Source organism: Pimephales promelas, chromosome 14 (genome assembly GCF_988280905.1).
Source record: "Pimephales promelas chromosome 14, fPimPro1.hap1.1, whole genome shotgun sequence".
NCBI lineage: Eukaryota > Metazoa > Chordata > Actinopteri > Cypriniformes > Leuciscidae > Pimephales > Pimephales promelas.
The window spans coordinates 11,258,705-11,284,385 of NC_142782.1; the positions used below are offsets into that span (position 1 = coordinate 11,258,705).

Sequence of the window (25,681 nt, forward strand, 5' to 3'; positions counted from 1 at the left end):
GCACTGCATTGCACCTGGTTTATGATATTAGTAGTGTATTTAAAGTACAGACAAATGGTTTTGCAAGACTCAATTTTATTGTCTAGTACTATAATACCTGTGCAGCATCTTGCTTCATATTCAAAGGTATGTACATTTACCATATGTTCCCATTACCTGGAAAGTATGTGAACTGGAACACAGCCACACATTAACATACTTTTTCAATCACTGGTCATATAATATCTGTTGCTTCCTTCCAGAGGTTACCCAGAGGATGATGTGTGTCACAGCTGTGCTGCGGGATGTGCTTCATGTCAGGGAGAAGCCAGTTATTGTCTGAGCTGTGAGGAAGACTACCTGCGTTTCAAACACACTTGTGTGCTTCACTGCCCCTCCAGGCACTTCGTAAAGGATGGAGTATGTGAGCTCTGTCCGAACAGTTGTGCCGAGTGTGACCAAACAGGCAAATGCACTGGTGAGGATCTCAACATTATCACTCAATCACCACAGATTGATAATTTTTATTTTATAATAATAACCCCTAAACTGTAGCATGTACTGTTGTCCAAGGCAAGTAATTCAGATTGGTCAACAGTTTAGAATAATTACCATTTTTTTAAGAAGTCTCTTTAAATTTTAAATTCTAATGATATTTCATAATGCTACTGTTTTACTGTATTATTGATCAAATAAATGCAGCCGTGTTGAGCATAAGAGACTATATACGTTTTTCTTGTCTCTTTAGCTGTCGAGCAATGAAGTTTGACACTACCTCTCTCAAACTTCTTTATCTTTCTCCTGCTTTTCAGAGTGTGTACAGTACTTCTTCCTACTTAAGGATCAGTGTATTATTGACTGTCCCAAGGGGTACTTTACAGATGTAGAGCGGAAGCAGTGTATGTCTTGTCACAGTGATTGTTCAACATGTGACGGACCTGATGAAGATGACTGCACCTCCTGCAAGGCTGGGTTTTTAACTTATGTACGTTACAATGGAAAGTGCCTGTTTCGCTGCCCATCAGGAACATACCTGGAAGGAGCAGAGTGTCGAGGTATAACACATTGACAAGATTGTGTTGGACAGGAAGATGCATGTGCAAAACCAGCTTTGAAATGGTTTTATAAGGGATAAGGTCTAAAGAAAATTGTTAAAGAAGGGAACATTGAGAAATATTGCGAGTGTGTGAAATTACGTGATGCAATGATGTGACTGAGTGAGTGAGTGAGTGAGTGAGTGAGTGAGTGAGTGAGTGAGTGAGTGAGTGAGTGACTGAGTGAGTGACTGAGTGAGTGAGTGAGTGAGTGAGTGACTGAGTGAGTGAGTGAGTGAGTGAGTGACTGAATGACTGAGTGAGTGACTGAGTGACTGAGTGAGTGACTGACTGACTGACTGAGTGACAGACTGACTGACTGACTGAGTGACTGACTGACTGACTGACAGACTGACTGACTGACTGAGTGACTGACTGAGTGACTGAGTGAGTGACTGACTGAGTGAGTGGCTGACTGAGTGAGTGACTGACTGACTGAGTGACAGAGTGAGTGACTGACTGAGTGAGTGACTGAGTGAGTGGCTGACTGAGTGAGTGACTGACTGACTGAGTGACAGAGTGAGTGCCTGACTGAGTGAGTGACTGACTGAGTGAATGGCTGAGTGGCTGACTGACTGAGTGAGTGACTGAGTGAGTGAGTGAGTGACTGAGTGAGTGAGTGGCTGACTGAGTGAGTGAATGACTGAGTGAGTGAGTGACAGAGTGAGTGGCTGACTGACTGAATGAGTGACTGAGAGTGACTGACTGAGTGAGTGAGTGAGTGAGTGACTGACTGAGTGAGTGACTGACTGAGTGACTGAGTGAGTGGCTGAGTGGCTGACTGACTGAGTGATTGACTGACTGACTGAGTGAGTGACTGACTGAGTGATTAACTGACTGACTGAGTGACTGAGTGAGTGAGTGGCTGACTGAGTGAGTGAATGACTGAGTGAGTGAGTGACAGAGTGAGTGGCTGACTGAATGAGTGACTGAGAGTGACTGGCTGAGTGACTGAGTGACTGAGTGAGTGGCTGAGTGGCTGACTGACTGAGTGATTGACTGACTGAGTGAGTGAGTGAGTGACTGACTGAGTGATTGACTGACTGACTGAGTGAGTGAGTGAGTGAGTGAGTGAGTGGCTGACTAAGTGATTGACTGACTGACTGACTGAGTGACTGAGTGAGTGAGTGGCTGACTGAGTGAGTGAGTGGCTGACTGAGTGAGTGAGTGACTGAGTGAGTGAGTGGCTGACTGAGTGAGTGACTGAGAGTGAACGACTGACTGACTGACTGACTGACTGAGTGAGTGAGTGACTGACTGAGTGACTGACTGAGTGAGTGGCTGACTGACTGAGTGATTGACTGACTGACTGACTGACTGAGTGACTGAGTGAGTGGCTGACTGAGTGAGTGACTGAGTGAGTGAGTGGCTGACTGAGTGAGTGAGTGACTGACTGACTGAGTGACAGAGTGAGTGGCTGACTGAGTGAGTGACTGAGTGAGTGGCTGACTGACTGAGTGATTGACTGAGTGAGTGACTGAGTGACTGAGTGAGTGAGTGGCTGACTGAGTGAGTGAATGACTGAGTGACAGAGTGAGTGGCTGACTGAATGAGTGACTGAGAGTGACTGACTGAGTGAGTGAGTGAGTGACTGACTGACTGAGTGAGTGACTGAGTGAGTGGCTGAGTGGCTGACTGACTGAGTGATTGACTGACTGACTGAGTGAGTGAGTGAGTGACTGACTGAGTGACTGACTGACTGAGTGAGTGAGTGAGTGGCTGACTGAGTGAGTGAATGACTGAGTGAGTGAGTGACAGAGTGAGTGGCTGACTGAATGAGTGACTGAGAGTGACTGGCTGAGTGACTGAGTGAGTGAGTGACTGACTGAGTGACTGAGTGACTGAGTGAGTGACTGAGTGAGTGGCTGAGTGGCTGACTGACTGAGTGATTGACTGACTGAGTGAGTGAGTGACTGACTGAGTGACTGACTGAGTGATTGACTGACTGACTGACTGGGTGAGTGAGTGGCTGAGTGACTGACTGACTGAGTGGCTGACTGAGTGATTGACTGACTGACTGAGTGACTGAGTGAGTGAGTGGCTGACTGAGTGAGTGAGTGACTGAGTGAGTGAGTGACAGAGTGAGTGGCTGACTGAGTGAGTGACTGAGAGTGAACGACTGACTGACTGACTGACTGACTGACTGACTGACTGACTGAGTGAGTGAGTGACTGACTGACTGATTGACTGACTGAGTGACTGACTGAGTGAGTGGCTGACTGACTGAGTGATTGACTGACTAACTGAGTGACTGACTGACTGAGTGACTGAGTGAGTGAGTGGCTGACTGAGTGAGTGAGTGACAGAGTGAGTGGCTGACTGAGTGAGTGACTGAGAGTGACTGACTGACTGAGTGACTGACTGAGTGACTGACTGAGTGACTGAGTGACTGACTGAGTGAGTGAGTGAGTGAGTGACTGACTGACTGACTGACTGACTGAGTGAGTGGCTGAGTGGCTGACTGACTGAGTGATTGACTGACTGACTGAGTGAGTGACTGACTGACTGACTGAGTGGCTGAGTGTGTGATTGACTGAGTGAGTGAGTGACTGAGTGAGTGACTGAGTGACTGAGTGACTGAGTGAGTGAGTGACTGAGTGAGTGAATGACTGAGTGACTGACTGAGTGACTGACTGACTGACTGAGTGACTGAATGACTGACTGACTGAGTGACTGAATGACTGAGTGAGTGACTAAGTGACTGACTGAGTGAGTGACTGACTGACTGACTGACTGAGTGACAGACTGACTGAGTGAGTGAGTGACTGACTGAGTGACTGAGTGACTGACTGACTGACTGACTGAGTGACTGAGTGAGTGAGTGGCTGACTGAGTGAGTGAGTGAGTGACAGAGTGAGTGGCTGACTGAGTGAGTGACTGACTGAGTGACTGAGTGAGTGGCTGAGTGGCTGACTGACTGAGTGATTGACTGAGTGAGTGACTGACTGACTGACTGAGTGACTGACAGTCACTGAGTGACTGACTGAGTGACTGAGTGAGTGGCTGACTGACTGACTGAGTGAGTGAGTGACTGACTGATTGATTGACTGACTGAGTGACTGAGTGAGTGAGTGGTTGACTGAGTGATTGAATGACTGAGTGAGTGAGTGAGTGACAGAGTGAGTGGCTGACTGAATGAGTGACTGAGAGTGACTGACTGAGTGACTGAGTGAGTGAGTGACTGAGTGACTGACTGAGTGACTGAGTGAGTGGCTGAGTGGCTGACTGACTGAGTGATTGACTGACTGAGTGAGTGAGTGACTGACTGAGTGATTGATTGACTGACTGAGTGAGTGAGTGACTGACTGACTGAGTGGCTGACTGAGTGACTGACTGACTGACTGACTGAGTGACTGAGTGAGTGAGTGGCTGACTGAGTGAGTGAGTGACAGAGTGAGTGGCTGACTGAGTGAGTGACTGAGAGTGACTGACTGACTGACTGACTGACTGACTGACTGAGTGAGTGACTGACTGACTGACTGATTGACTGACTGAGTGAGTGGCTGACTGAGTGACTGACTGACTGACTGACTGAGTGACTGAGTGAGTGAGTGGCTGACTGAGTGAGTGAGTGACAGAGTGAGTGGCTGACTGAGTGAGTGACTGAGAGTGACTGACTGAGTGACTGACTGAGTGAGTGGCTGAGTGGCTGACTGACTGAGTGATTGACTGACTGAGTGAGTGAGTAAGTGACTGAGTGACTGACTGAGTGATTGACTGACTGAGTGACTGAGTGAGTGAGTGAGTGGCTGAGTGAGTGACTGACTGACTGAGTGGCTGACTGAGTGATTGACTGACTGACTGAGTGACTGACTGAGTGAGTGGCTGACTGAGTGAGTGAGTGACTGAGTGAGTGACTGAGTGACAGAGTGAGTGGCTGACTGAGTGAGTGACTGAGAGTGACTGACTGACTGACTGACTGAGTGAGTGAGTGACTGATTGACTGACTGAGTGACTGACTGACTGAGTGGCTGACTGACTGAGTGATTGACTGACTGACTGAGTGAGTGAGTGACTGACTGACTGAGTGATTGACTGACTGACTGACTGAGTGACTGAGTGGCTGACTGAGTGAGTGAGTAACAGAGTGAGTGGCTGACTGAGTGAGTGACTGAGAGTGACTGACTGACTGAGTGACTGACTGAGTGACTGACTGAGTGACTGACTGAGTGAGTGGCTGAGTGACTGACTGAGTGAGTGAGTGAGTGAGTGAGTGAGTGAGTGAGTGAGTGAGTGAGTGACTGACTGAGTGGCTGAGTGTGTGTGATTGACTGACTGAGTGAGTGAGTGAGTGAGTGACTGAGTAAGTGGCTGGCTCATGCTATCATGCTGACATCAAACATGTCTGTTTTTTAGAATGTGACAAGTCCTGCCTGACGTGCTCAGGTCCTCACCCGTCCTCGTGCCTCACCTGCAGAGCAAACATGAGAATAGATGTTAACGGGCACTGTGAGTTCTTCAGCGACTGCTCTCTGAGCACATTCATGGGTGAGGACGGGCAGTGCCAGTCGTGCCACAAGAGCTGTCTCCGCTGTTCGGGCGCGAGTAAAGAGCAGTGCCTCAGCTGCAACCCCAAAACCTTCCTGCTCAGTAAGAACTCACTTAAACACCAGATTTAATTTTGCAGTGTGGAAACATCCAATGAAATTAAACTTCTCTAAAATAATTATCACACTATTAATGTTAAAATCTAAGTAGCAAAAACTAAACTGAAATGTAAAATGAGTTTTTATCTTATTTATTTTTAAGATTTTTAATAAAAGATAAATAAGCTTCACAAATGCTGTCACTTACAAGTTCAAAATACAAGATGTCTGAAGAGCTGCACTGAGTAATATTTATAGAAATGCAAAGTTTACCATTATATATGCTCAATATAATATGTTGTACACATGTTTTGATCATTTGTCAGATCAAACATGTGTGTCCACGTGTCCCGGTGGTTACTATGAAGATGAGAACAAGCAAGAGTGTGTTCAGTGCCACGTGAACTGTGCATCATGCAGTGGACATCACAGTAATGACTGTGTAACCTGTAAACCAGGTCTGCTTCTGCTCGGACACAGCTGCTTCACCTCCTGTCCTTCAAGGTATGATATAGATAATTATTTATTAAGATTTTTTTTTCTTTTGAAGGTCTTCTAAAATAGATTTACATGCATCCAAGTTCAAAAAACACTTTCTTATAATATACATTGTGCATTACCTCATTTCTTAAAGAGTCTGAAAACGGTTTGTTTTAAGATTCAGTCTCTCTAAACCCCTCCTTTCAGTGAGACTGCTCTGCTCTGATTGGTCAGACTGTCCAGTCTGTTGTGATGGGTCTACAGATTACAGCAAGTGTCTGAAATTAAACGCCTATTACCATATCTGAATTTCAGCTCCGAAGGCTTCCACAGCGCTTGATACACAGTGATGAGAACAGTAACTAGCTGGTTTTTCCAAATAAATTCCGGCGTGAGTCCTCATCGTTTTGAAATGCATGCAAAGTGGATTCTCAGCGCAAAAAACAGCTTCTTCTAGACATTTCAACAATACAAACCAAACTCTTCCTGGCCTCAAGCTACAACTATTGTGTTTGAGGGCTGGTCAAAGTAGACTACATTATCGGCCAGCCAATGAAGAGCATGGGCTGGCATTATGCAAATTTGTTTCATTGTTATATAGGTATGTAAAAGGGAGTGAGACTGCAATTGCGAATGACTAATGTAAGCAGTTCAGAATAGATTCTTTATTTTAGGAAACACTAACTTTGTTTGTTGTGCACTTTGAACTTTAAAACTTTGCAGTTTTAAACATTCACAAACAGCTATATTACACATTGCATGACAGGTATTATCCAAAAAAGCATAACTGGGGCACTTTAAAATGAATTCACATTCAGTGCAATTTGTGTGCTTTAATTCCTTCGCCTCTAGGGGGAAGCACATATGGGCATCATTGTCTTGCTTTTTTTACTGAGCTTAAATTACATATATATATATATATATATATATATATGTAAGGGTTAATGCCCGACGAGGTGTCCATTGTCATGTTTTAATGGACAACGGCGAGGCGTGAACCGGCCGACGCGCAGCGGAGGAACCGGCCGACGCTTCACCTCCGCCGAAGTCCATTAAAACCTGACAATGGACACCTCGCAGGGCATTAACCCACTTATACCATGGTCACTTGCCAAATAAAACATTTTAAAAACATTAGTTTATATTTTAATTAGGCTAAATCTAGTTTTTACAAATAATAACTTGCCTGACGGTTTATTAAGCAACCGGAGATATTTATAGTCCGCTCAGCTTGTAGAACCCTTCAGGTTCAAAAATGCTTTTTTTTTTTTTCATGAAACACAAAGGTAGGCATAGTTATTTTTTTATTACACATAAAACAATTAATCAAACAAAAATAAAAAAAAACAACAAAAAAAACAATTAGTTCTGAGCACCAGCGATTTGCGCTTATAGAGGGCAATAAATTAATCAGATCAAAGAGAGGGTCATTTGACTACATGCTAGCTTTTTTTATTTACAATTAATTTCAACGTTTCCATTTATAGTGCAATTTGAAAAAGTCGGCCAGTCAGGAGGATTCACAAAAGCTGGGTAGCGTTACTGCTGCCCATGATGGGCACTTGATGCAGACAGTACGTTGCTCCAGCTTCGTCTCTCACGGAGAGACGGAGCCCAGTAAGCCCGTAGACTGCTCTCGCATCGATGGCCTGTCACCGACATTATTTGACGGGCCGACGGCTCTCCAGTCCAGCATCGGAGAGTCGACCACCTACAGCATACCAGTCGTCAAAGTTGCCATATTCTCCATAAATGTTAAAAGAAATAACAAAGTCGCTCATTGTTGTATTAGGCTATAGTATCTAACGTTAGATGTTTGTTTTGATAGACTGTTTGACTGCCTGTTGCTGTGGTTACTCACAGCTGTTGTAGGCAGCGCATTTATTTATAAATTTCGAATGGTAAACAGGCAGTTTCACCAGAACTACTTTACTAGGTGTCCTCTATCACTTTTTAACGGACGCCTTGCAGCCAATCAGAATCGAGTATTTACGCAGACCATGGTATAAAATGTTACAAAAGATTTCTATTTCAAGTAAATGCTGTTATTTTGAGCTTTCTATTCATCAAATAATCATGAAAATATATATTACTGTTTCCACGATGTTAAGCGGCAACCATATATATATATATATATATATATATATATATATATATATACACATACATACATATACAGTATATACATACATATATATACATATATATATATACATACATAAATTACACACACATACATACATACATATACATATTTGTTAAATAATTTGCTTGAACAAATCATACAAAAGTAATTAAACAGCTTAACACAACAAATATTTCAAGTGGTTTCCCCAAATTCAACTGAAAATGCAACTTTTGATGACTTCTGCTGTCGCAAAATTATTCAACCCCTTCATGGCAAGCATCTTTAGTACTTAGTAGAACGCCCTTTTGCTGTTATGACCTGCTGCAAACGAGATGTATAACCAGACACCAGCTTCTGGCAGCGTTTCTGTGAAATCTTAGCCCATTCCTCATGAGCAATGTCCTCCAGTTCAGTAATATTCTTGGGTTTGCGTGCTGCAACCACCTTGAAATCCCACCAGAGATTTTCAATGGGGATCAAGTCAGGTGACTGATGGCCTCTGTAGAATCCTCCAGGACTTCTACTGCAACCAAGCTGGAATTTAAGGTATACTTGGGATCATTGTCCATCTGGAAAGTCCAATTACGCCCAAGCTTCAGCTTCATTGACGGCATGAAGTTTTGTCCTAGGATTTCCTGGACCACATGATGTTTTCTCCTAGGATTTCCTGATATAAAAAAATGAATCCATCTTGCCTTGCACACGCTATTGGTTTCCAGTTCCAGGGGATGCAAAACAGCCGCAGAGCATCAACAGGCCGCCGCCACCAATGGATAACTGCAGACGAGTGTTCTTGTCAGAGATGTTCTTGTCAAGAGCTGACTTTTCTTGTGCTTTTGGGTTAGTACTAGCGTACGTCTTGGAGTTCTGGCATGGAAACCCCATTCGTTTAGTACGCACCTTACTGTGCAAGCTGAAACATCAGTGCCTGTTGCCACCAAGTCTTGCAGGTCTTTTGCATTCACTCAAGGGTTTTTCTGAACCCGTCTTCTCAGATCTTGTTGCAGCAGTTTATAGCTTCCTTTTTCTGCCCAGTCCAGGTAGTGTAACCACTGTTCCTTTAACTCTGAACTTGTGTCTCTATGAACATTTAGTGCCTTCACTATCTTTTTGTATCATGTTCCTTGTTTGTGAAGGGTGAAAATATATTATTTTAACTTGTTGGACCATTATTTTGAGCCATATTTCTTACATGCTGTCAAACGTGACACTGAACAAACCTACCCAATTCAGGTATTATGGCTCAAGCACACCTGGTGCAACTAATGAAGCCCTTGATTAGTTGCATCAGCAGATTTGTGCTGTGGTAAAGGATTTGGTAACACTTTATAATAATTACACGCTAATAATAATTAGTTAAGTATGAGTATACCATTAATTCATTATTCATAAAGCGTTAATAGACATTAATAAGCAGTTTATAAATACAGCTATAAATATTTTCTTTTTAATTTAAAAGCGTATCTATAATTTGTTAAATAATTGTATTTTCATCCTTTATTAATGATCAATTTATCATTTCTAAATGAAGAATTGCAATTTTTATGAACCAGTTCTTTGAGAGTTGTCAGTGGTTCATAAGATTACTTAGAGCGAGTAAGTAAATGATTAATAAACTATTTAAATGTACATTCATACAGCTTATCATTCAGACATATAGTGATGGTTACTTAGTGTGTTAATAAATGCTTTATTAACACATATTTATGCTGTAATTCAGGGTTAATTTGGGTAGTTATAAAGCATTTAGTAGTGGTCAGTTAACTATGTTCGTGAGCTCATCTAAAGTGAGGACTAGTCATGCCTTGTAAAGCATTTTTAAAGGCTGTTAAATATTTCTATGTTCTGTATCACTGCGTTGTGTTTGTTACATTTTACTGTTTAGAAAATTGACGAGTCTTTAAATCACCTTTATAAATGCTTTACAAAGCATGAATAGTCCTCACTTTAGATTAGCTCACAAAAATAGTTTACTAACCACTACTAAATGCTTTATAACTACCTGCATTTACTATATTTACTTACACTTTCTAAGTGATCTTATGAATGACTGACAACTCTTAAACAACTGGTTTGTAAATAATGCTATACTTCATTTAGAAATTATTAATTGATCATTAACAAAGTATGAAAATACAATTATTAAACGCATTATAGATATGCTTATAAATCAAGAAAAAAGCATTTATAGCTATATTTATAAACTGCTTATTAAGGTCTATTAATGTTTTACAAATGATGAATTAACTGTTTACTCATGCTTAACTAATGATTAATAGCGTGCAGTTATTATAAAGTGTTACCAAGGATTTTATTCAGGGGGTTGAATCATTTTGACACTGCAGAAGTCATTTAAAGGGGTTGAACAATTTAAGATTACAACTATGTGTATATGTATATTTATACACTTACAGGCCCCAAAATTTTGAAATGTAAATAATAAAATGACAATAGCATTAGCATAAATAAATGGTTACCTTACCCACAATAGACCTTATTCACATCAGTTCCATCTCTAATTTTTAACAGGAATGAAAGCGAGGTTGTGAGGGATAGTCATACACATCTTCAATGGGTTGTACTGCTATTTAGTGTGTTTTTGGATTGTTGTTGACGAAACACTGCAAAAAAGTTTAGAAAAAATGAAAAATTATGAGATTTATACAGGTTTTTACAGTGAATGCCATTGATAACACCGCAAGTCTATCCCTGACCGCCTCGCTTTCACACCCGTCATGGCGTCTGAATAAATTCTATTTCTCTATTCCTCACCATCATGAGATATTTTAAAAGCTTTCTCATGAAGAAAGTGGGTTTGGAACAACAGGGGGTGAATAAATGACAGCAGCATGTTCAATTTTCTACTTGCTAACTATATAATAGAGAGTAGATTGTTGAAAGGCCATGAATGGGCAAAGTGAATGGTTTTCCATGTGTCATAAGACTCACATTAACAGTGCTGTTATCACTATCACTGCTCACCAGAGCATGTAATCATGTTCTAACTGAAACAAATAGTTTACCATATCAGTTTGTTGGATTTTTTTTTCTTTTTCTAAATGGCAACAAACTGCATCCATTTTGTACAGCAAGATGTCCCATAACGGCAAGAGAGTTTTTTCTGCACTTTCTGGAGGATTTTAATAAATGCTGCTTGAACAGGTTAAATTAATATAATCTGGCTCTCATTTTTGTCATCCAATGATATTTGTACTGTTGTCAGTACACTGTAAAAAAATGTTACTGCTATTTAATTAAAAAATTATGGTAAGAAATATTACACTTAATATTATTGAGTAGTTAAAGCTTGATTACATTCATGGAATCTACCTGAATAAATCAAGTAAAACCCCCTTAATTATTTAGTCTGATACAATTAATTTAATATTTTTAGTGAAATATGCTTTTTTATTTTAGTTTGACACTCATTATACGCATTATAACAAGTTTTGGCTCAATGAACAAAGCAATATGCTTCAGAATATCAATACATGCAGTTATTCACAACCTTACTATAAGCCGTACTCTCCTGCACAATGGTAACGATCCAAACTTCAACATAACAGAACCTCTTTCAAATGTCAGACATAACTGAACATTAAACATTAACAGATTTTTCCCTTTACTCAAAAACACATAACACTTCATTTCAATATTTCCTCTCCATTACCAGCCATGTGCAAAGCATGCTGGGAACTAACAATGGTGTCTCTAAATAAAACAGTGTCCCTTTTCCCATAATTTTATCAGCTTAATCGGTTCCTCAATTCAAGCCTCAAAATTGTGTGTTTCCTTAAAAAAAAGGAAAATGTATCTTTTTTTATTAGATTTATTAGTGAAATGTTCTCAATACTGAACCACAGTTATACCAGTCATACAACACTGAACCACAATTTTCTTAATAAAATATACACAATAATTTTAATTATCACCTTCATCTTTTTAATGAAAATTACAAGACCCATGATTCATTTAGTAGCTAATCGTTTTTATTTACAAGATGGTGACATTATCCTATTCTATGTGCGTTGATGGGAAAAGCGAGAAACTGCAGAATGATACGTGAAACATGAAGGTAGAAAAAGTAGCCATAGGCAAAGGAGAAATCTATAGTTTAGGATTCATCAGTGGTAGAGGAAGTACTTAATCTCAGTACTTAAGTAAAAGTACAAATAACTATTTACTTTAGTAAAAGTAGAAGTAACACAATGACAACCATACTTAAGTAAAAAGTACCTGATTTTAAATGTACTTTAAGTATTAAAAGTAAAAGTACTTGCATAACAATTTATTCTCTTAATGTCTATTTTCTAATGATTAAGAAAACATTTAATTCTAACTCATTCAACCTAATACTCCTATAATGATGTTCAATAATGATGGAAAAAAAATGTTGTCACTATTTCTGAAACAAGCTTGCAATTAGGCAATATAAACCTTGCTTATCCTAACTATATGTTAATAACTATGTTTGGCAGTAAACGCGATTAATTTATGGTGTAATTCTGAACCTCTTGGCTTGCTATAATGACGTAATAAAAACGTATATTACACACGGTGTGTTTCCTATGCACGTAAAAACAAATTTTCGCGTATAAATTGCACGATAAACACACTGCGTGCGAGACGCATTTAGTTGATGTATCTATGGCAACCAAACGTCACTGGTGAGACAAACGTGCAACGAACGGACGGTCAGATTACGTTTTGGCGGGGGAAAAACTGATCAGAAAATGTAACGAAAATGAAACAGAAGTTGTAGAAATGTAGTGGAGTAGAAAGTATAATAATTGCTGCAAAATGTAACGAAGTAAAAGTAAAAAGTATGCACTATTTATTCTACTTAAGTAAAGTAAAGATATGTGAAAAATGTACTTAAGTAAAGTAACGAAGTATTTGTACTTCGTTACATTCCACCACTGGGATTCATTATATAGAAACATTTGCAACAATTGATCAGAATCAGTTATTTTAAAATGCAATGTAATAATAATTCTTACCGACTTCAAATTTAAACGTGATTTTTATTAATTCCCAAAATACAAAAAAAAAGCATTATTCTATAACCCATACTCTGATAGCACACGTACAGTACATCACAGAGACATCTTTCGATGTGTCTTTACATCTGGAAGATGTATTTTTTTAGAGTGTTTGCTCATCTGCAATACGTCTATAAGACGTTTCCTGACAGATGTCAAATAGACGTTTGGAAGATGTCTTTAAGATGTAATGATATAGAATGTATGTTAAATCAGATGTTAGTAAACAGCAGAGGCTTTCCAGATGAAGAGATCTTTAACAGACATCTTGCAGACATACGTGTACTATCTATAACCTATAAATGTTATTCCCCTACAGTTTCTTTGTAGATGCCACCGGCAGAGCATGTCAAGCGTGCGACCACACATGTGAGGAATGCCTAGGAAGCAGCGGTTTCTGTCTCAGTTGTAGAGAAGGATACTTTTTGTTGAGAAAGTCCGGACAGTGTCTGCATACTTGCCCATCGAATTATTTCCTTCACTCTTTGGACAGAGAGTGCAAAAAATGCCACTCCACCTGTAAAACATGCAAGGGTAAGACTCATCACATGACCTGACCACAACCCTCTTCATTGTTTGTCGCAGTGTTGTTCTCATATTCATCATTCATCAGTTGCAATAAAGCGAGTACATATCTAACGATCTGTAACAGACAAAACAATAATAACACATGGATGGTAAAAACATTACTCACACTCAAACTGTAATTTAAGTCTCTGAAAAGCCTGTCGAACTGTGTTTTGTTTATAAACGAATCTGCTTTAAAATGAAGCAAACTACCTAAAAATGCCCTACTGACGCGATCTGGAACGTTGTTCAAATATAAAGTTCATCCTTGTTTTCCTAATGTTGGGATCGCAAGGAAGGCAATTCAAAGATTGCATATAAAAATTGAGAGTGAAGATATGATTTGTATACCTCAACATGATTGAACTAGTTTGTGGTGTCATGTGTGATCTGCAGACTCTGGGGCGATCTCCTGTACATCATGTTATGACGGATATGAAAAGTTTGGAGGAATCTGTTCCTCTACATGTTTTTCCGGATATTATCCCACTCTTATGGTAATTTTTTTTAAAATACATTTTTAACAAATCACTTGTGTTCTAATCTGACTATGCTGTGTGTATACAGTCAGTGTGGCACCAACACCTTTTGAAATGTCATTTTATCTTTGTTTGTTTTTCTTTTATTCACTACTTAGTCATTCAAACGTACACTAAATGGTTAATATTTAAGTTTGTGGACACACGCCTTAATTTATTAATGGATTTGGCCACTTTATTCCAGACCAATCTTCTTTCTAACATTTTTTTGTGTTTTGTATAGAATAACACATGTGGAACATGTGACCCATCCTGCACTGAATGTAAAGGGCTGGGACCCTACAACTGCACCAGGTGTCCTGTTCTTCAGCGCCTCTCGGAGGATAGGAGGTGTCTTCCCTGCTGTGGAGAGAAAACATTCATGGATTCCTCAAGAATCCACTCAGAATGCTGCCAGTGCCATGAACTGAATGGTACAAAAATTATTCATGATTGATTATATGCTTCATAGTGTTCATAGTGTAACGTTATATATATACCACACACACACATACACACACTAAACTAAAGGATTATAAGGAACACCATACTGCCCTACAAAGCAAAAAGGCAGTAACTACGCAGAGCGCAGAACTGAGAAAAATGACTTTTGCTTGGGCTTTTTGCAGTTACTGTACAAACGACTACCATTTTTCTCTAAAACGACACACATTTAACATAAGATGTTTTGTCACATAACAAAGGATGCCTTGAACGTCATGAAAATTGTAATAATTAATGCTTTACCAAAACTGCAGTTACTGCCTTTTTGCTTTGTAGGGCAGCATACTGCTCCAGTTCCACCACATCCCAAAGATGCTCTGTTGGGTTGAGATCTGTGGGGTCTGTGGGGGCTATTTTAGTTCAGTGAACTTATTGTCATGTTCAAGAAACCAATTTGAAATGATTCAAGCTTTGTGACATGGTGTATTATCCTGCTGGAAGTAGTCATCAGAGGATGGGTACATGGTGGCCATAAAGGGATGGACATGGTCATAAACAATGCTCAGGTAGGCTGTGGCATTTAAACGATGCCCAATTGGCACTAAGGGGCCTAAAGGGTGCCAAGAAAACATCCCCCACACCATTACACCACCACCACCAGCCTGCACAGTGGTAACAAGTTTTTCCCTTTCACACCATTCTTTGTAAACCCTAGAAATGGTTGTGCGTGAAAATCCCAGTAAAAATCCCAGACCGGCCCGTCTGGCACCAATAACCATGCCATGCTCAAAATTGCTTAAATCTTCTTTCTTTCCCATTCTGACATTCAGTTTGGAGTTCAGGAGATTGTCTTGACCAGGACCACACCCCTAAATGCATTGAAGCAACTGCCATGTGATTGGTTGATTAGATAATTGCATTAATGAGAAATTGAACAAGTGTTCCTAATAATCCTTTATGTGTGTATATATATGTGTATACAGGGGTTAAAGTGGGCCGGAACGGTCCGGAACTGTGTTCCGGCACCTCAGATAAATTAATAAATAAATAGATTCATTAATCTCAACGAATCTCGCTGCTCTCGATATGGGCCGGCCGTCCGACCGACCAATCTGCCATCTTCCCCGCTGAACGCAAGCGATTACAAATGCGTGAAATGCATTCAACGGTGTTTGAGCGCGCTAAAGTTTTAGGTTCGATATATTTCGCGTGTGATGAGGGAACTTCTGCCAATTCCACTAACTGCGTTAAATGTATATATACTATAATTTGCATTATTTAAAATTACTTTTCAAATTCCAAAGTTTGTAGGTGGCAATACTGACCTGGTAGCCTTGAGTAAATTAACTTGTTTAAGATAATGATTCATAAAACATATAATTATCATTTAAGCCTATGTTTACTTTCTTCACTGACACAGAAGAAAATGAAAAGATTTTAGGACTTTTTTAGGACTTTATAGGATTATAAGAAATAGGGCAGGATAAGGAGACTGAGAGAAAAAGAAAGATGTAGCCTAGAGGAGAGAGCAAGTTGACAAAATAATCTAATACCCATGGTTTTAAAGCTATTTATTATCCTTTTTTTTTGGCCATCAAAAGTCTTAAATTGCACATATGTAGGTCAGAGAAATCAGTATTTTCTCGGGGGAGCGTGCCCCCGAATCCCCTGGCCCTAACTACCTCTGATTTAAATGCCCATTTCTGTGGGTTGGGCTGGGGATATAATGTGGGCTGGTGTGGCTACAGTGCCAGGGCTCAATTTCTGTCCCAGTCTTAATCAATTTTAACATAGTATCGTCATCATAACAGTGTAGATGTCCCAATTAAAAACCATTAAAATATCAAATAAATAAGTAATACTTGGTGCCACAGCATTCTCTTGACCCAAAAAGTATTGCTTTACCACAATACTCACTATGTTGTCCCACGGTCAGTCATTTTTCCCCAGTTGCACCTACACAAAAGTTGAGGGTTCCCCCACCTGCCAAATCCCACTTTAACCACTATGTGTATATATTATATTATATTATTATAAACTTCTCAACTGAAATATTTAACATATTTAATCTTGAATTACATGTTATTTTTGTTTATTTTATGTCTATTTATCTAGAATCTTTATCTCAGTTTTAGCACTAAAACTTTTTGCTTATTTCATTTAGTTGACAAGGCAACATTCTAGTTTATATTTCTTTCAATTTATATTTTAATTGTTTTAGTTAACAATAATAATACTGATTTTAAACTGCTTTACAGATAAGATAATGATTTTATATGAATATTTACTGAATAACCGATGAAATTGACAACAAAAATATAAGCTCACACTTCTGCTCATAATTACTATTTCAGTGTTATTAGATTACTGTACTAATTACTCTTTCTAAAAAGTAGTGCATTACTAATCACTTTCTAAATCCTATATCAGCCTCGATCAGATCAATCCAAGAAAAGAAATGAAACTCACTCTTTCAAATAAATAATAATATAAAATTGCATAAATTATTCTTGAACTGAATAAAGTATCCAAAGGGAGAAGGCTACCTTAAAAACATACAGTTTAACATTAGACATTACAATTCGATGTTAAATCCACTATTGAGTTATTAAGAATTGTTTTAGTTTGCGCAGTATTTACATCAGAAGTAACTAATCAAATTACAGAAACATTAAGTGCAATCCCTTACTTTACTTTTCAAGCATTACACCCAACCCTGCATGCCATCAATTTCAATCTTTAAGATTCACATAATAACGCCTTGAGCTTTTAATGTGAAGTCGTTGTATTCGAGGAACCATTGAATACTCCTGCAGTCCTAAATGTGACCTTTAACTTTTCTCTTTTCTCAGAGGAATGCATTGTCGCGCTCAACTACAACCTTTTCACCAACGATCCAGAGTCTTTGGGTCATCCTGGCCTTATTGTTTTCACTGTCATATTTGCGTTGGTGAGCTTGTGGCTTGCCATTTTTCTCTTCCTGCATTTTCGGTCGAGGTTCACCATGAAGCTCGTCGTCAAATCGAATGGCTATGCCAAAATCTCAGACGGCCCGTTCACCTCTGCAACCCTCAAAGACAGCATACAGGCGGAGTACTGCGATAAAAACGAAGGCCAGGATGATGATGAGGACGTGGACGAGGATATCGTTTACATGGGGAGGGACGGGATAGTGTACCGGAAGTTTAAATACAGCATGTTGGAGGGGGAAGAGGAGGAGGAAGAGGGAGAGGTGGAGCTGGAATATGATGATGAGATGTATATTATCACGTAAAACATCAAAAGTGTGCTTAATTTCCTCGGAATGTGCATAACAATACTTTATTTATTAATATTTTGACATGCAGAAACCTACTAAATCTCATCAATCAACCATTTTAGAAATTGTTTTCACAAATATCACAATTTTGTCATCATTTATTCACCATGATGTTGTTCTAAGAAACATGTATGAACATTTTTTCTGTTCTGTGAAACACAAAAGAGGAAATTTGGTTGCATGTACAAGCTCTTCCTTGCTAACAGGGAATTTTCTCATAACTTTAACATGGTTTTCTCAAAGTTCAGATCAAATGTTCTTCTAATGATGTTAATAGAACGCTCGGTCAGAGTTATCTGTTCTTTTTACAATGCTGACTTTCATGAATTTTCAGTAAATTTTGACTTGGATTAATGGATTTTTTTTTAAATAGTTTGTTCCTTTGCACTTATGTTAATAACGTTTTTTATGTTAATACGTTCACCAAAGAAAAAATTATAAATATATATGAATAAATATATACATATATACATACATATATACATATGTATATATATATATATTTAAGACAAAAAATATTCACATAAAATATTTATATAATAATAGAAATTATATATAAATCTATATATACAGTATTTACATGAAAATATTCTTAAATATATACACAAGCATGTGTGTATATATATATATATATATATATATATAATAATTATACACAGTGTACCCACATACATTATGTAAACACAAACTTTTATTTTGGATGCGATTAATCCACTGTTAGGATTGGTTAACGTCAGAATCAATGCCCGCTCACTATTGCACACGAGTAAGTGTTTTGAAAACTTTATCCATGTAAAACTGTAATTTAGAGACAAAGCATTATTACAGTTCATTTAGTTTTACTTAATTTGTCCTCATGTCGGCAGACTCGGGCGGATGGAGTATGTCACAAAGGGAATGGGCATCTGAATACTGTTTCCATCCAGTATAGACAGTTGCTTTTGGCTCAACACTCACGTCTGGTGTAGGCAAGTGTCAGCCAATCAGGTCTATGGTACTATGATCTCTTGCTCTGGAGGAAATCGTATGCAAATGTATTTTCCCATGTGATGTCACAAATCCCACAATATCCAAACAAGACGTTTTTGGAGCTTGATTAACCCTCTGGGGTTGTTCGTTTCAGAGTCACTCTTGGGGTGTTCGGGTCCAAATGGACCCAAAGGGCAGGATTCATATTTAAAAAAAAAAAAAAATCATAATTTTTTTTTTTTTTTTTTACTTGTTTTTTATAATTTTTTTCTTTTCTTTTTTGGTGTTTTGAGATAATTTTATGATTTATAATTAATATTTATGCAATAATTATGACCCATTTTTTCCCATTGAACATAATAGAATTTTTTTTTTATCAAAGCTGTATTACATTTTAGAGTGAAGCCTAGGCCTCATGAAAGCAATTTTTGAAAAAAGATAGATGTCATCTGGTAGACACACTGAGCATTTTTATCACGCAATAGCACATTACCACTATAGTGGATTAGTGGATACAGTACAGCTCTCCAGAAAGGCTTGGGGATTCTAGTGATTTTTGCAAATACCAATTATTTTTCAGGTTGTTGATTTTTAAAATATAAAAACAGATTCTCAAAGACTATTTTTGTCTTGTTTTTTGTTTGTTTGGTTGGTTTAGATGGTAATTTGAAGTTTATTATACAATCAAATCTGAACATTGCATTGGAAAGAGAACAAATGGAAAGCATTTTGTTACCCAATGTTTAATTCTTATTCTAACTTAATAAACATGCAATTCTTTCAGTCATAACATATATTTAAATTATTTGCATACTATTTACATAGGCCATTCTATGAACAGTAACTTAAAATTGGCACAGGTGCTGCATTAGGCCTGGGGGTTAGGGTAGAACTCCATCCTTTGATCTAATCTCTCTCTGTGTTTGTGTGTGTGTGTGTGTGTGTGTGTGTGTGTGTGTGTGTGTGTGTGTGTGTGTGTGTGTGTGTGTGTGTGTGTGTGTGTGTGTGTGTGTGTGTGTGTGTGTGTGTGTGTGTGTGTGTGTGTGTGTGTGTGTGTGTGCGTGTGTGCGCCTGTTTTGCACTCTTGATGTTTTAGAGATTCACCCCTTCACCATTGAGTCATTTTTTTCTGCATTCTGGCTGATTTGTATATTGTATGCACAAAAAAACTGTTTTCATATTTTTGACAATTTCCCATTCATTTCCAATGGTGGTAATTTGGACCCGAATGTCCTGAGTGTGATAAAAAAAAAAAAAAATTACAACCACTTAGACTATTCAAATAGACTATTCTATCTGAACAGTCTATGTTTTCATATTGAATAATCTGTGTTTTCATATTTTTGACAATTTCCCATTCATTTCCTATGGGGGTCCATTTGAACCCGAAGGTCCTGAGTGTGACTATTTTTTTACAACCACTTAGACTGTTCACATCCTGTCCCCAATTTTTTTGTGTGTTCACATACCTAATACCATAAAAGTCACCAAGTTTCGTAACATTCCGATGAAGCTGTGATTTTTAAAAATTCAAAACAGATTTATGTAATCTGAATTTATGAGTGTGAAAGTGTATAAAAGTGTGTGTGTTTGTGTGTGTGAGTGTGTGTGGCTGTGTCTGTTTTGCACTCTTTGTGTTTTATAGATTCACCCCTTCACTGTTGTGTGCTTTTTTATGGATTGTGTCTGATTTGAAGATTGTACGCACCAAAAAACTCTGTTTTTTCACATTTTTGCCAATTTCCCATTCATTTCCTATGGGGGTCCATTTGGACCCGAACACCCCAAGTGTGACTATTTTTTTTACAACCACTTAGACTGTTCACATCCTGTCCCCATTTTTTTTGGGTGTTCATATACCAAATACCAACGAAGTCACCAAATTTCGGACCATTCCGAAGAAGCTGTGATTTTTAACATTTTTTTATTTGAATGCTTCGGGTCCATTTGGGCCGAACAACCCCAGAGGGTTAAATAAACGCTTTGTTTATAATAAGGTATGAAAGTATCAAACTTGCAGGTTGTTTTAATAGTAAAAAGGCCAAGATTGCATGACAAAAGCTCAAGGCAAATTTGATTTCTCATGTCATGACCCCTTTAAACATGCAGTGAAAAATGAATTCTAAAGACTTAATCCTAAATCCTAGAGTAATCTTATGGACTACTGTTTGTAAGCTTTGACAGTTCACATCTACTCTTATGGAAGAAAGCCGCTTGGATGGTGCAAATGCAAATATAAGTTATATTAAATATCCTGTGGTGGTGTCATCAGTATATGCTCAAGTCAGGCCTGTTGCTTTATGATTGTAATCAAGACCTGTGAATGATTTATAGTGTAATGACAGCAGTCCTTCTCAAACAATATGAGATTATTCAGCCGGTTATCTACATAATGAATTGGGCAATATGGCTTGTTGTTGTGGTTTATGTCAAATAAGTTTGATTACTTGATTAAATTAACAGTGCTGATTAAATCAGTGCAGTTATTTGTAGAACTGATCTTCGGACTGCTGTTGCAAGCCAGAAAGTTCATTTATTTTATTAACGCAGGCAGGTACGCAGGTTCTTTTATTTTTATTAACCACAAACTAACCTTTCAAACCTATACAATGACTGTACATTACCATACAAAAGTTGGGTTCAGTGTAATAGGATTAGACTTTTTCTAAAAAAAAAAAAAAGTTGTACTTTTGACCTCAAGTGTAGCCTACATGTGACCAAGGATTAACTGGCAAGTAATCTATTAGATCAAATCCAGCTAAACTTTTTGATTGCATGAGAAACTCTACAGATTTGTCAGCTGATATTATTAGCATTGTGTGCAATGAACAAAATAAAATTAGTCAGATCACTTAGCCTTGAGAATAAAAAGCTTAACAAATATTTAACTACAGTATTGGAAATGACACCATAAATCAAATTGAGTCTAATCACATGATTCTGTTTATGAAAGTAAAGTTAAGATGAGGAAGGCTGACAAGATCATTTAAGAATAGATATTACTATTACCACATAAGTAGAAATGATTCATTTCTGGTTCACATTTCCCAGCATTTATGTGACATCTTGAAAGAGTTACATGTGCTTTCACAATAACAGACAGCAGTAAAACACCACATTAGGCATTTTTGGTTTAATGCTTATAAGTAGGTGTCAACATTGAAGGAATGCTTGGTTGTGCACTGTATGATAGTATGTTACATATCTAAGGCACTGCCCTGACCAAAATAAAGCATGCACAGTACAGAACATTTAAAGAAACAGCAGTTTAACATATAAAGGTCCGGTCTAGATGAGTGTCTAAACATATTTGAGAAGATTACAGCATTAACATAAAGTATCGCTTTTCTGTGCCTATATTAAGATGTGGTCACATCACAGTTCAGCGAATGTTCACAGGCGAAATCTAGTCATTTCAATAGGAATCCACGTGATCTGAATTTCGCGCGAGGACGGAAAATTTCCTCAGATTTCGCAACGGGTTCAAATCGGTCAGGGGGATTCCCTTTCTTTGACCAACAGAAAGCTGATGAGAGCTGTGCTTCATACATTGCTACACCATTGACAATTAACCTTTTTTGCCCACGAAATTTCACTAATGTGATCACACCTTTACAGAGGATTGCTGTAACGTTTCAAGCAGGCATTATACAGGAAAACGGGTAAATCAAAAAGACATTCGTAAACCTTATCTAACTTGACTCTTAACTGTCTGTTGAGTGTCTTTACAAATGCAAATCTCCATTAAATGTTTAACCAAATGAAAAGAAAAAAGGCAGCCTTTATTTTATGTGAAGGTTTAGTACTGCATATACATAGTCAAAACATATGTACACAATTTCTGTACACACCAATATTTAAGACCACTGGAATCATTTCAGTACTTATGTACATCCAGATAGTGTCTTCATTCACTGTTTGTTCTGTCTGTACACTCATAGTACAACAACCTAGGCTTTAACTCTTTATCTCAACCTTGGACTTCCACCTCTACTCACGGTTCTCTGAGAACCATAAAAAACATTTCACCTTAAAGAGGAGGACCGCCGATTTTGACTATTGTTAAAGCGTTTTATTGATGTGAAGAGTCTTTCTTAAACAATAATGAAATTAAACTGAAGGTGGAGGCAAAATGATACTAAAGAGGAATATATTTTGACCCTCCCTGACTCACATTGCGAGAGGTCTGTGGTAAACATGGAATTCTGGGAAGGGCTCTGTGACATTTAACCTGTGAACTGCATTGATAAAACCTCAGTCATTCTAGTAGCTGAAATCCTTCTTTTATCTCAATATACACATAAATCAAAGCTGATGATCTAAATGAACATACATACATATATAGTGCCTACATTTGACCAAAGCATCACTTGGGGACTGACATCTTTTTACATAAATAACAAATTGTATATGGAATAAACAGGTTTTTAAATAGAGGTGATCATGAAAGAGAGTGTTACAGTCGATGTCCGTTCAAGATCTGATTGGCTGTTGTTGATACCGACGTTTTGAAGAAGTTATCCTCTTTCAGTTTCAAGTGCTCAGGCAGTTCCAGCTTTGTCTTCGCCTCTTCAATGTCACCATGAATCGCTGCTATCAACTCATCTGTGAGGAAGACACAGCAGTGAGTTCATTTAACCGTGTGAACAAGTTTGTTTGGGTGGTTGAACAGGGTGTTGTGGCGTCAAAGAGATCATGTGATGTGGGAGTGATTTCAAGAGAGCAGCTCAGCGTGTCTTACCAAGCGATGTGAATCCTCTCTCAGGCCGAATGTAGCCAACCATTGCCACACTCAATATCTGACCGTAGAAATCTTCTTTAAACGTGTGGATCACATGCGTTTCCTGTCACACGGAGCGAAAAATACATGATATTTGATATCAGACACTTGTATAATGTACTAATTATTTACGTCACTATTAACATTTAATGAATGCAAAGATATCAACCCTCTAGAAAGGTTGGGATATGGAAATACCATAGACTTCTTTGTGTTTTTGTAGTAAGGGTTCCAGCCGATGCTCATCACCATCTTGTGAATGTCTCCGTTATCCACGCGAGCCCATCCGTAGTAGATGCCGGTGCTGATGTCAGCGGGGAGATTGTCCACAACCGACTCTGGGAAGTTTGCTAAGATCGGAATGGAAGGAAAACATTTTATTAGGATGTGCGTTTACAAAATATATGCAAAATATGCATATACACACAAGTATTTAAGTAGTTTAAGGGCAGAGACTGTTTTGAGCCACAAGTCTCTGATTGGGAAATTTTGTTTGATGAAAATTTCAACATGGTAATGTTTTTCCATCAGGAATCCTGCTGTTAAAATGATAATTAAGAAAATTAAATTTCCAATTTTTTACTTGCGAACCCGACTGTTGCCCTATTATGCAAAAGTCATTGACTGTTCAATGTGGTGGCTCATAATCAAGCATTTTACAGATTCACGTTATAACGTTAGATTAATTTGGGCAGAACTTTATCTGAAAGATTACATTCATTATAACAAGTATTTATTTTATTTTTAATTCTGCGTGACATATCAAATTTAAGTTTTAACTCATAAAGCGCAGACATTAATGATTATAACTTAATGTTTAAGTTTACCAATTTTTTCACCCAAAAAAATATTTACTCGTATTGTCATTTTAAGCCGAATGTTAGTCATTGACGTCATTACCGTACACTTTTATTGCATCTTCTCCGATTCAACAAAAGTAACACTCACTTCTATGTCTCACGGAAGAAAGTCAGACAGGTGAGAAACAATATGAGAATGAGGAAATTGAGTCCGAAGTTTTATTATTTGGATGAAATGTTTGTTTATTCTCACCTGTTGGGATGCCCAGCTCTTTGCTTCCCCGTCCGAATCCGTGGACAACCTCTCCCCGGCAAAAATAAGGCAAACTCCTCATGTCAACACGTTTAAAGCTTGTTTAAAGTGATTCAGAGATCCAGACAGGTGTCCGCTTTGGTGAGGACAGTGACCCTTCTTCTAGACTCTTCTCTCTTATCTAATGCCCGTTTTTTTATACAGGAAATATGCGTTTTAAAATGAAGAGCCTTGATGTCTCAGCCCCAGCTATTGTAAATCTTGAGACTAAATGAAGAAGTGAATGAAGAATATCCTCTTAAATATCACAGGTCTGGTAATTGCTCCTTACATTATGTGACCGGTCGGCCAACTGTGAGTGTCGCACGCATAGGGTTGCACGTCATACTAGCAGGCTTTCTTCCTCCGACGACCTTGCTGCGTGTTTCCTTTAGGATTAATTCAAAATAAAAGTCCTGTTTTTTTACTAAGACAAATACTTTCCCCCATATTTTTTTTTGTGTGTACAAATAAATATTTCAGTTCGTACGACTTTTAATTAAGTGACTAGACAAAAATAATAATTTGTAGATATTTTTGTCCGTTTATAAATGATGACAGTAATAATAATGTTGGCTACACATTATCAAACTAACCAACCTCAGAGACCTTCCCAACACGTACTGCCTGTCATCATGACAAAATCTGTACAAAAGGTCAGATATCATGCGATTATTCGAGAC

At 38.2% G+C, this 25,681-nt stretch overlaps 2 protein-coding genes across 2 annotated transcripts in view; one reads left to right on the forward strand and one right to left on the reverse strand.

Annotated features, from left to right (window-relative positions):
* pcsk5b (proprotein convertase subtilisin/kexin type 5b) overlaps window positions 1–22,358 on the forward strand; it is a 118,781-nt gene extending 96,423 nt beyond the window's left edge. The window contains exons 30-37 of the mRNA XM_089119395.1: window positions 243–457; window positions 792–1,034; window positions 5,430–5,663; window positions 5,986–6,163; window positions 13,629–13,843; window positions 14,273–14,373; window positions 14,639–14,828; window positions 17,691–22,358. Coding sequence (XP_088975521.1) covers window positions 243–457; window positions 792–1,034; window positions 5,430–5,663; window positions 5,986–6,163; window positions 13,629–13,843; window positions 14,273–14,373; window positions 14,639–14,828; window positions 17,691–18,112 — 1,798 coding nt within the window. The 3' untranslated portion in view covers window positions 18,113–22,358. The remainder of the gene's footprint in view (window positions 1–242; window positions 458–791; window positions 1,035–5,429; window positions 5,664–5,985; window positions 6,164–13,628; window positions 13,844–14,272; window positions 14,374–14,638; window positions 14,829–17,690) is intronic.
* Window positions 22,359–22,887: 529 nt separating this feature from the next.
* rfk (riboflavin kinase) lies at window positions 22,888–25,354 on the reverse strand. The gene is made up of 4 exons (XM_089119396.1): window positions 24,960–25,354; window positions 24,105–24,256; window positions 23,868–23,970; window positions 22,888–23,731 (listed from the first exon to the last, which is right to left on the reverse strand). The coding sequence occupies exons 1-4, from the start codon at window positions 25,039–25,041 to the stop codon at window positions 23,583–23,585; spliced, it is 486 nt and encodes a 161-aa protein (XP_088975522.1). The 5' UTR covers window positions 25,042–25,354; the 3' UTR covers window positions 22,888–23,582.
* Window positions 25,355–25,681: the final 327 nt, after the last annotated feature.

Excerpts from the sequence above, each read along its gene's own strand:
- rfk (XM_089119396.1), bottom strand. The coding sequence starts at position 25,041 with ATGAGGAGTTTGCCTTATTTTTGCCGGGGAGAGGTTGTCCACGGATTC. Across the intron at positions 23,971-24,104 it reads AAAACACAAAGAAGTCTATG|GAAACGCATGTGATCCACAC; the intron begins GTATTTCCATAT and ends TCCGTGTGACAG. Across the intron at positions 23,732-23,867 it reads GAGAGGATTCACATCGCTTG|ATGAGTTGATAGCAGCGATT; the intron begins GTAAGACACGCT and ends TCTTCCTCACAG.